The sequence below is a fragment of the Halichoeres trimaculatus genome, unplaced genomic scaffold (assembly GCF_033239565.1).
Source record: "Halichoeres trimaculatus isolate MK-OKI-2021-1 unplaced genomic scaffold, fHalTri1.1 fHalTri1_scaffold_22, whole genome shotgun sequence".
NCBI lineage: Eukaryota > Metazoa > Chordata > Actinopteri > Labriformes > Labridae > Halichoeres > Halichoeres trimaculatus.
This window is the reverse complement of record NW_027437200.1, coordinates 7,869,257-7,881,716: the sequence shown is the minus strand read 5'-3', so window position 1 is coordinate 7,881,716 and position 12,460 is coordinate 7,869,257. Positions and strand designations below refer to the sequence as shown.

At 41.5% G+C, this 12,460-nt stretch overlaps 1 protein-coding gene across 9 annotated transcripts in view; it reads right to left on the bottom strand.

Annotated features, from left to right (window-relative positions):
• Window positions 1–12,460, bottom strand: part of nrxn2b (neurexin 2b) — a 920,596-nt gene that overhangs the window by 17,942 nt on the left and 890,194 nt on the right. For all 9 annotated transcript variants that reach the window (XM_074699347.1, XM_074699355.1, XM_074699353.1 and 6 more), the window contains 2 exons: window positions 10,400–10,725; window positions 26–104 (listed from right to left, as the gene is read on the bottom strand). In XM_074699347.1, coding sequence (XP_074555448.1) covers window positions 26–104; window positions 10,400–10,725 — 405 coding nt within the window. The remainder of the gene's footprint in view (window positions 1–25; window positions 105–10,399; window positions 10,726–12,460) is intronic.

Genomic DNA, 12,460 nt, shown 5'->3' with positions numbered 1-12,460 from the left:
GACAGAACTCCCTGAGTTGACTCACCATTTCCAGGTTCACACTCCTCCAAATCTTCATCATCACTAGGACATTCTGCTGATGCTACCAAAAGGTCATCTGCATTCTGAAAGACAGAGGCACACAGAGCAGAAGACAAAGAGTCAGACACAGAACATTTACGACTTTACGCAGCTGTAGGGAGAGAAAGCTTCGGTTTCCGTTACAATCAGGAGCTCTCTGTTGACAGGTTTGTTAGTCGTAGTGAATTTACTGAAACCAACAGGTGGGAGAACAATGAGTTGAACTATTGTGTATTTATGTAAGCAGGGATGTGAGGTTTGTGGGAGGCTCTATTTGAGTGAACAGAGCAATCAAAGAGGAGTAGCTCGTCTATAACAGCAGGGTTTTTCAGCTTGTTGGTGCAAATGTCAGACAGTCAGAGCATTATTACATAAGTATTATCCAATTCATGCTTCTCCTGCTTATACATATTATATTTAGTAAATAAGTCTGGAATCATGCTGTTACTCTGCATGTGGACTTCATAAATGCCTTGTTTGACATTTTTCTTAACAGATGGTGTGAACTCCACTATGAACCAGGACATGAAACAGAAACACACATTTTACCACCCCCCTCTCTTTTTCATGATTTTACTGAAGTGTCAGACCTCAGATGAAAAAGCAACAGGTCTCCGGAAAAACCTCCATCATGTGTCAGACTTTGGAGCTTGAACAACCATGCTGAGCATTTCAGAATAATAGATCCTGCGTATTTTCTTTATTTCCCCCTGACGCTGTTCAGTTGGAGGCTTTTCGGTTTGAAACACTTCAGTCCAAAGTCTGACACATGATGAAGGTTTTCTGGGAACCTGATTCTTTTTTCATCTGTGGTCTGACACCTTAACTCTGAGACTTCAGGATGTCCTAAAATGTACACTGTATGAAACTCAAATGGAAAAATTGAAACATAGAAAGATAATAATATTTTGACTGATTTAGGAGACAACATCATAACTCTTTGCAGACAGAATGCATAATGCCTATTGAAAGTAAAAGCAGAATTCAGATAAGACATATTTGCAGCCCCCCCCTAACCCTAACCTTCAAATATGTAAAAGAATTTGGATTTTTACACAGGTTTTGCTCTAGGACATGATGCACACCAGTATGCTCTTGCCATTTTTAACCCAACAGACTGCTCTGGACTCACCATTGTTGCATCTAGATCTCTGGTGTGGCTAGGGTTGCCACCTTTGAGGCAGAAAAATAAGGGACACCCTCAGCGCAGCGGGTTTTGGTCTGACTCCCAGCAGTAGAGTGGGGCACCAATTGTGGTAATGTATTAGTTAAAGTTTCATGTCAATATGTAAGAACTTTTAAATATTTGTTCCGAATGTATTCTGTCCTGTCTGTCCTTTTTTGTCTAAAACCATGAATGGTACTGGTTATCAATATTGTATTGAACATTTTTCATGTTGTATCATTGAAATGTCTGTTTTCTTGATGTATTGGTAAGAAATAACCAATCTGAGAAAATATATTCAGTAAAAAACTGTGGCAGCTTAAAAATAATTCATACCTTTTTAAAAACGCATTCTTTTGATTTCTTTAAGTAGGATTGACTTTTCCAAAGTAATCATATTTTATCAGTTATTCATTAGATTCCTGTATCTGGAGATGCTTCAGGTATAAAGTATTGTGAGTGACATTTGTTTGTCCTGATGTTGCAGTATCATTGCTCTCAAGCCGCACTCTGTCGGATATCCGAGAGGCCACCATGTGCCACAGGAAGCACTCTGCGACAGATTTTACCATGTCCTTTGAAATCGTTTCACGTGCTGTCAAGCCAGTTGTTTGAACTATTCCACTCATGTCTTTGTTTCTGCGTCCTTCTTCAGCCATGTTTACTTCTGATTTCCAATGACTTTCTCTCATTAAACTGATGAGCACTTATCTCACGCTTACAATCAACCAACCAACTAACGTTTCTAGTGGGCGGACGCAAACGCATGCTGAATTCAGGCAGTGGTGCTGCGTTCAATGGAAACTGAAAATACAGGACAAATCACGTCCTGTATTGATTAGAAACAGGGCGCAAGCTTTAAGTGTGAAATGCGGGACGAGTTTGTAACAACAAGACCCGCCAACCTGAACTCTGATTGGTTTACCATTAAACTGTACTCTACCTGCCCCCTTACCACAGAGGGATGCTAAAAAAGACATGTTTTATTTGCAGCTCTTGTCTTATGCCTGGCTGAGCGAGGTCAGATAACAACTCTGACATATCAGTGCATAGTAACGCGTCACATTCTACGCTCAGTAACTGTAACGGCGTTGTAACGTTTGAAAAAGTAATTAGCTAGATTAACCATCACTGGCAACCAGTTTGCACGTCCCTCCTTTACATGTGATAAAGGAGAAGGAAAATGTCCATTAGTTTTAAAAGGAGTTTAGAAGTACAGCGGGTACAGCAGGGGGGCCTCAAGAAAAGATTAAATCCGACAAGGTGCTTTTAATTTAGCAGCCGAGGTTTGTCAGCATGAGTCACAGAGCTTCATGTCTAGACAACCAGACCCCTGCTTTCTCTCTTCAGTTTCTGGTTGTTATTCAAGATGGGGTCACTCGATAGCGAACGGGGGGCTTTTATCGGCCTAATTGATTCAAGCTGCACACTGCGACTCAGCGTTTTCACTCTGTTATTAATCCACAGCTGGAGGAATGATCATTTATTAATTACATTAAGTGTGTTTGAATGTGTTCACATCACCTGGGTCTGTCAGCTGGGCCTAATGATGCTGATTCTTTGGTTTCCCAACAGCATCTTCATCAAACAAGCACTTCTTCAATTTCTATTTCATTAATTAATTCAGCTGCCTCACTTCTAAATCCATGTAAAACGGCTCATTGTGAGTACTTTAAAGCATGCACTCCTTTAGATTAAGCCACTAAAGACATGTCCATCAGCAGGTGTACTTCTCCCATGACTGGAAAAAGCTTGTAATCCGACGTCTTGCTGAGTGAATGTCAGTCGGGTGATTCAGCCTCCTGGAGTTATCTCCGTTGTAATTTGGTGCAACATCTGTGACACACTTGTAAACCCCAATTCACCCCCCCAATACGTGATCATCCCACAACATCAGCGCTGAGTGTCATTTATTAGATGAGAAACTGTCACATGAGGCCCACTAACCCAGCGTACTGATAACCGCCAAAGGAGAGCTGAAGGGGAAGCTCAGAACGCTGTGTGACCTGGCCGGAACTTTTCTCATCAGCCTCTGAGTTGAATCCACAAGGAGACAACTTCTTATTACTCGAATCCATCCGGCAAATCAGAGCGGGAGATCAGAAACCCCTGAGATAGCGAGGGTGTAGCGTTGTGATCTTAGTTTTATAACACCCTGACACCAAATTTGGGTCAGAGCGAGACAAGCGATGACTCCGGCTGTTTCATGGAAACCCTGAGTATCAAGAGGTGAGTAGAAGAGAAATCCCACACACATCAAAAGGTAGATCTTTTATTCCAAGCATCAAAGCGCATTATTCCACCATGATCAAAGCTGCGGCACAGAAAGAAGCTCAGAGCTGTTGGAGAAATTGAAATTTGGGTTTCCGCTTGCTTGCTTCCCGCAACCCCAGCATGTGTCCTGTCTCTGCCATATCCTGGCTCGTGCTACAGATATTCATTAGAGCATCGTACTATGACGATTGAAGTTTTTATGATGTTGCTATGTTTGCATAGCGTAGAATTCCACCATGGGCCCCATCCCAGGGATCAAAAGGATATGGGGAGAAAAGTAGTATGGCAGCAGACTCTTAAGACCATGTGACTTAACTGTTTACATTTTAATAGGGGGTAGTCTGCTGTGTGTGTGTATGAGGGGGGTATTTGTTCTTTAAAGTATCTTCCCGATCTTCATGAAATCTTTACCAGATTGATCTTTAATGGAGTTCCTTGTGAGAAAGATATTTTCAAGATCTTCCGATATTTTCACAAGATCTTCATGAGATTTTCACAAGATGTTTTCAAGATGCATTTTTTCAGAGGAGATCTTCACAAATCGTTACCAGATGTTTGGGGGATCTTCAGGATATTTTCCTGAGATCTTGATGGGACCTTTAAGAAATTTTTACGAGATCTTCACAAGACATTTACAAGCTCTTTACGAGACTTGCTGTTATGATGAGGTCATTGCATAAGGATTGCTTAATGACACTCTAAAGGGTTGGGCCTCAAAAACAGAGGTGAGTTCATAGCTCCGCCCCCAAGAGGCATCAGGAGGGTTGACTTATCAGAGAGAAGAGGGTTCGTGGAGTGTGGAGCCTTCAAGAGACGGCAATCAAGTGTATCAGACAGCAGTTGAAATACTGGTTTCTAAAACATGAGCAAGGGAAAAGAGGGATTTTTTGAGCTACGACAGGGACATCAGAGGGACAGGATAGAGCCAAAAAAAGACACAATACCCCTCTTTAAGATAAGAAAAAAAAGTAGAAATGGGATAACTATGTAAAGGAGATAGCTTGGACAGCCATGGACTAAAATATCAACAAATCTGGGAAGTCTCACAATATCACTGTCTGTCCACTGGGTCATTCATGGGCAAAAACTCTTTTGGTTCCTAGTTGTTTTAGCAAAGTCCACAATCTGAAGTTTCTGTGAAGTTACAACCAGTTTCACCATGTGGAGTTAATAAACTTGTTAACTACAGGCTGTAAACAGCCACATAGTTCTATGCACAAGCTTCCCATCTCGGAAGAAGACAAGTCTAAGTGGCTAGAGTTCATTTATCAAGGAAATGTGCCAGCTACACTCAGTAAAACTGTGCATGTGTGTGCTAGTCACTTCACGGCTGACTGCTTTTCCAACTTTGGACAGTACAACAGAGGGCTAGCCAATACACTGGTCCTGAATCCAGGTGCTTTACCAACCATCCACCAACAAACCTCAGACCCTGGAAATGTGAGTATTTTAAATGCTGTGTGCTGTGGAGCAGATGTAAGAGCTTTTCCTCAGTGTCCTCCTGTCTATGTGTTAGCTTCAGGACGCTAACTTTAGCAGCGGTTAGCCTGTTGTTTTAGCCTGTAATGTTACGGTAAATGAGCTTTGCTGTTTTCTAAACATTGTGCACTCAGAGCTCGTGGCGCCGCTCTCAGCGGCGCTGAAGAGCGGGGCGGTATCAGCGGTGGCTCATTTACATATGAAGGTCACGCCCACTAAATCAGACCATTCTGAACAGAGGGGCTATGAGAGCCTGGAAACAATGCTGCTGTGCTTGATTTATTGACTTTTTGGACCAAAACATGTAACTACCATTTCATGAAGACATCAATGATCCATATTAAACTGAAGAAAAGGAGCAGAATATGGGACCTTTATGCAGTTTTGATAATGATGTTCCGTTACACATAACAAACTTATTCTGATATTTGAATATTAATTCTACATTAAAGTCTTGTTAAATAATTCTTTCCACTGAAAAGCAACCAGTAACTCTGCAACATTTGTGCTGCTCAATCTACAGACTTTTCGTGGCTATTTGTGATTTTGAGTGATGAGTTTTATCTTTGCTCACTTCAGTGATGATGCACACCAGCTGCTACATGCTAAACACCCATTTTCATCTTCTGTTCATTCCACGCTGCTTCTGCTGCCATAAAAATAGAAAGCGAGCAGCAAAGCTTCCCATGTACAGAATTTCCTCCCAGGATAGAGGCAGCAGACGCCGAGTATTTAAAAGAGCAAATACCAAAGATTTCACAGGCTGTCTGCTGCCTCTCAGCTGTTTAAAATCAATGTTACCCTCAACCCCTAAAGAGTGTTTGCTTTATTTCACTCCACTACATTGTCTAACAGGTTTAGAGCAACATTTATTTTTACTCTCCACGTCACTGAACCATGTCTATTTTTCTCTGTTGAAGAGATCAGACAAGCTTTCAAGAACAGATTTAAAAAGAGGAAATCTATTTCTCTGAGGCCATCTGTAAAAATCATCAATACTGTTTGCCAGCCCTTGATGACTTTGATATTTTTTTGTGTATGGCAAAAAATTACCTATTTTATCATTAAAGTGTGTTAGCACTGTGTCCATTGACTCATTGGTAATGTCTGTTCATTTTCTGACACGTCCTTACTACTATTTTAGTCTGTAGTGACGATATACACTACGTTCAGCCTGATACACAATAATGATAAAGAAAGGATGTTAAAATGCCCGCACACTATCTAAAAAATAGATTCCCAGCAATAAAAAGCACTTTAAAAGGTGGAACTCAGCTTTTTTACGAGCCAACATAAATGTCAGTCAGCAAATGCAGTTCACATTAAGGCTCGTAGCAGCGGAGAAGCACTCAGAGCCCTTTGCTATCCTGAAATGGTTCTAGATAATTCATCAAGCAGCCGTCTATTGCTGCCAATTTCACATATTCCACTGCTGCTATTCTGGCTCATTATGTGCTGAATGTGTCCACCAAGAGGTCTGGAGGCTGTGAGTATGATAATAGAGTAGATGGCTACACCTGACGTGGAGTCAGGAGCATTGATTTTCACATTTAGAGAGAAGGCACAGAAATATCTGACCACTTTAAGAGTAAAGAGTCAACTGAGATTACACGACAGCATCTTCAAAGAAGTTATGACCGACCCTGCAGTTTGAGGAATAACTTCACTGCTTACAAAAGTGTGTTTGGGGAACATTTGTTCATCTTTTTATCTTTTGTCAGCTGGCATCAGAACACCACTTTGATAAGGCTTCACAGGACTAATTAAAAGACTTTTTTTCTTAATTTACAAAAGAATTAAAGCTACAACAAACAAACAAACAAACAGAGGGCACTCTTAATCTTCTCTGAACTTGGTGTTTGTAATACCAAGCAGCTTAAATTGCTCACTCCAGCCATCAGCAGCTTTAATTCATCTTATCCATGCTACTATCCTACCAAAAGAGGAAGCCAGGATTTTTTGTTGTGAAAAGTTTTGGATTATGTTTTGGAACAACAAGGAAGTCAGACAAAATTTGTACAGTTTAGGATCCTGCTGATCTAGTTTGTCAGGGACGAGCACAAGTGACATGCCAACTGATCTCATTCAGGTATCTGTGGACAGGTACAACATCGCATAATAGAAATGAGCAGGTTAGTGGCTCCTTGCCTCACATAGTTTAATGTAAGAATGACAGAGACAGCTGGTGAAAAAAAGGTTCATCAAAGGGACATCGTCATGCTTACATAGTTTTTTTTTTTATTTTTATCTTTTTTAACAACACACAGTAAGGATATTACATCCTCATCTCCGAGTTGTGTTTTCCATTTTTAATTCCTACTGCTTCACTGTTTCTGCCCTTTTGCACCCTCATGTTGGCATTAACTTAACTGTAGTTGCAGCTGCCTGCTCAACACATCCGTACAACTTTTTTCTTTTTTACTCCATCCCAGACATGCATTAAACATCTGCTGTTTCATTATTCATCTGTAAAGACATGAGGCCTTGCAGCCTTGTCAACAGTGACAGTTTCCGAGAGCTACACTGTACTCTGGAACCAAAATATTCAACCCCTTTGACAGCACTTGAGTAAATGTACACACTAAGGCTGTATCCTTAGGGTTTACAAGTAAGGTGTTGAAACACAGCTATGGTCATGATTCAATGGTAATCAGAGGTTCTTCATTTAAATTTTTTTTAAATAAGATGATTTTATCCCTAATTTCCCAACCATAACTGGAAATAGAAACAGGAGTCAGCAGCAGTGTGTTAAAGTCATATCCTTGATTTATGGGATCTACTTTGAGCCTGTCAGGGGCAGAGCTATGCACAGACCTTGGTGTCTGAAACCCACTTCTCCAACACATTATGAAACAGTAGGGCGATCCTTATGTGATGACCTCATCAAGTCTCATGAAGATCTTGTGCTTTTCATTGAACTGAGTGTTTTACATTGTGAACATACATACAGTACTTTTTTTTTTTTTTTTTTACTGTAAGCATTACATCAGTGTTTTAGCAACACTTATCAGCCTCTGTCTGATATGCTTTGTTTTAGCTGCTGTCTCTTTAAGGCTCCATGTGCAACAAACCTCCTTACATCTGATTGGCAAATCCTCTACATGTCTGATGGGGGCGGAGCTATGGGCAGACCTTGTTTTTTTTAGCCATGACATGAACCAGCTAAACGATCCTTACATATTGACTTCATCATTTCAGCAATCCTTGTGAAGATATCAAGAAGATCTTGCAAAGAACTTATTCAATTTTTCAAACTAAGCCTCTTCCAGGGATTTCTAAAACATATACATTTGTAGAGGCTTAAAAATCTGCATGTTTAGTACGAACATCCAGCATTATTGCTTAATGATTAAATATGGAAAAGCAGAATAGCCCCTCTTTAAACTTTGAGTTACTTATAATAGTCACAGTCACATGATCTAAAAAAGGAAGCCATGTCACCCCCTGTGGAAATGTTGTTAGCACAACAACTTCTTACATTGCCACAGAACTAACACTTGCAAATGAAATTCAACAAGGTCTTTGTTTACCATGCGCAGGTATAGCGGGTGATGACACGAGGCATTTCACGCCTGGAACACACTAAACCTGTTATTAACTCTTTGTATGAACAATTACCTCAAGGCCTTTTCCTTTATTTTCTGGCATGTGGGCAAGACTTCTTCCCTACTGTTGCTAATTGTTGTTTACCATCAGGATGAAGACTACACTCAGCATCTTAGACTATAAATAAAAGCTCCCAAGACACATGTTATAAAAAAGAAAAGCTATAACCATACATAACCATACATTTGAGATGTTCTGCTGTTTCTTTTTGTTCTTGCTTCTCCACTCTGCTGTTAATCTGAAACTGTCTGGATGTGCTGTAATTTCCAGCTCCCTACCCTGTTCAGTCTGGGATTCAGTCAGCCATGTATTTTGGGAGAAAATCAAAAGCTGCAGTGTTGATTGGTCTAATAGGACGAGCCACAAAGAGTGTAATGTGACCCCCTGTCAGTGTGCTGATTGAACATCTGAATACGTCTGAGGGCTACGCACTAAACACTGTGCTTCTGATTTTAATCCTGAATTTGCAGATTTTTTTTTGGAAACGTTCTCATCCAAGGATGGACATTTGGTTATCCGGCTGTGTTGGTTAATCTTTCAGAATCATTTCCAGCACTTTGAGATACTGGGGAAACTTTAGAAGGCCAGATGAAGGTAACTGGCGATGCTCCATCACAGGGCATTACACCAGTATATCTCTCTCTGGCTCAGTAACTCAAACACCTGCCTCTTTTGGCCACACAATGCTGCTTTAGCTGCTGGGACTCATGTGGTGAAGTCGCCCATGGTTGGTTTTACAACCTCAGGCAGACCACAGTAAAACCAGTTCATGACAAAGTCCGCCAGATAAATCTGGTACAATCTATGAGTTTCTAAAAATAGAAGAGTTCTATACAAGTGAAATGACAGATCACCTCAGTTAAACTTGTGTATACGGCCTGAGCTGTAAGGCAAGGATGTCAAAAATGTATTTTGTTTGTCTTTACAGAGGGAAACGGTTGATGTTGTGAAACTAACAAAGGAAAGCAGTTTTTACTGACATATTTATCAACCATGAAATTAACAAAAGAATGCTCTTTCAACTTTTTCTGTTAGTGATATCTGTAAAAACCATCAGTCTCTTAGTGTGATCAAATACCTGCTACGTGACGCCCTGTTGGTTGTGGCTGCCTGTCCGTTTCTTGTCATTTTTTCGTCTCTATTTTGTAATCTTTTTTTTTTTGGAATGGGTCATTTGCTGGTCGTGAACACCAAACTGGTTTTGTCTTCAGTCAGTGATATTTTTTTATTATTTTAGCTCCTGTGTTTGTCTGGAGATCCTACATGTAATCATGGCTGCATTGTTTACATGAGAAATCAGCTGTTAGCAGCCTGTAGCATGTCAATGCTAACTGGTGCAAGGCCTGATATCTTCCCACAAGGTGAGGAGAAGGAGGTGAGAACAATGTACTGGTTCTCAGGTGAGAGCTAAGAAGTGACGACATTGACCTGTCCTTCCATCCATTGTTACTGGGAACGTAAGATCCATCTCCAATAATACGGACAAGCTAGCCATGCTAACCCAGCAACAGAGGGAATACCAGAAGGCAGAGTAGCATCATGCTATTCACAGTCATTGCTAACAGAGCTAACACTGGACATCAACACAACATTGGAAGAGCTTCAGCTTTTTTTTACACTTTCTTACTTTTGTTTTCTTGATTACTGCTGTGACACCTCCTGAATTTTCCCTCAGAGATAAATAAGGTATTTTCTATTCTATTCTATTCTATTCTATTCTATTCTATTCTATTCTATTCTATTACAGACTTATGAAATAAAATTTGTCCCAAAGTCATGTAGAAAGGCTCTGATCTTAATCCTCAAACAGCTTACCTGTGTGACACTGTCCCTCATGGTGGGTGAGCGCTGTTTGCGGGTGGTGGTTGTAGCCATAGTGGTTGTTGTCTCCATGATGGTGGTGGACATATCAGCCAGCGGTGTGGTGGAAGTGGTGTCAGTAGTGAGTACTGAGGGTACATCACCCACCAGCCGCAGGTTACCCTGGGTCTGGACGTTGGGGTCACCTTCAGCTGCCAGTTTCAGCACCTGCAGGCCATTGTAGTACAGGCCTGAGATCTGGCCCTGGAAGTGGCGCCCCTTATCTCCACCACCACCGATTTTGATGAATGCCTGGCTGTTGAAGATAGTCAACTGGCGACCTGTTATGTAAGAGGAAAGGATGAAGAAATGATAGGGAGTGGTAAGAGAAGAAACCAAGGAAGGGGAAGAAAAAGGAGAGAAAGGGCACAGAATAAAAATCAGTCACGGTCCCTCTGTGAGCTTACACATGACACACAAAGTTACACAGTCATGGTGTGAAACAGGGGAGACGGGGGGACTATTTCAATCACACGGGATTCCTGGGTAACACTTTAGATAGATTGGACCCCAGTTTGCTGCAGGTGGAGCCATTGTGGAGCTGGGCACGTGCCACTTTCTTAGAAGATAGCGTGAATGTGGCAGTCAAATAAATTGCAGGGACAGTTGCGACTTGACCCTGAGACTGAAGGTTCACAGTAAAATGCATCTCATTTGCCCTGAGATGGAATATATTAGAACAATGCTGGGTCTGTGTCATTGACCTCCAGTGCACCTGAGCTGCACAATGATAAAGTACCTCTGCAGGCAGAAAAAATCCTGCCCTGATCTGCCATCCAAAGAAAGAAAATAAGATCCTCATTGGAGGTAAATGTTTAATTCAGCAGGGGCTGCCTCCCTCTGTGGTCATTACCATTCATCGGGACGGATAGATGGATGACGGGAGGATGGGGTCAACCATTTAACCAGGGTCCAATACTAATGTGTTACCCGGACTTGTGGTGAAGGGGTGGAGTGGAGTGCTGACAGGTGTGGTTTTTCTCCCTGTGCATTTTCTTCAGCTGATGTGGGTTTAGACTTTTCCACCACATATTTACATTCTGTCCCTCTCTCGGGGCATCCCACCTTACCGTTCAACTAATGCAATCTTTGACCCCCATTATGAGGGGATACGAGCAGAGACAGAGAGCGGAGGGAGGGGAGGGTTGTTGCATGTCACTGTTGGAAAGAAGTGGGTTAAAAACAGACCTGATGAGGTAATTACTTTGCAGAGAAGTAGGAAGAAGCGAGAGAGCTTTTTCATGGATAAATCAATGCCTGTAAGGACAGAAGCTGTGTGTTTGTTTGTGAAAGGGATACTACACTACTGTGTGCATGTGAGAGCAAAATATAGACTCTCTGGAGATGTTCTGCTCCGGACTCATGAAACGAGAGACCCCCCTGGCCTGATGGGAGTGTGTGTGTGTACATGTGAGTGCATGTCAGCAGACTTTAAACAGCAGCTTTACAATGCATATGTTTGCACATCTGGACTCCATGTCATTTGCTGACGCTATCTTTGGTGTGCACAGTTTTGTTTAATGATGACGAATGAACCCTCTTTATTTTTCCTATCTCGCTTTTTTCCTCTGTGGGGATGCAGCCAGAGAGGACAGACCTCCATGAGCAGCAAAGAGACACAGGGGACATGCCAGGGTCCCATTTGTTTTCAATTAAGTGAGCTGAAAGGCCGCTTCATCACGGTAATTATGATTTACTCTTGGTCTATAGGGGTGCTCTCGTTCTGACATATGTAACACCCAGGTGGGTGGAACTTCTAGAAAATTAATCCCTTTTTACTGCACATGCATGTTCGTTGGCGTAAGTCCTCCTCACTGTATGGAAGAACGTGATGGAGCCTCTGGGTTTTCATATTTAGGTCTGTGTTATGACAAAAAAGGCTTTTACACCCACCAGTGAACTTTGTGCTCCATTACAAAAATAAATAAATGGATATGGAGAAAAATTTGAGCTAAAAATTGTCTTTAGTCATTAATTAATCAAGAGAAATTCCCCCTGCTGGCCATCTGGCAGAAT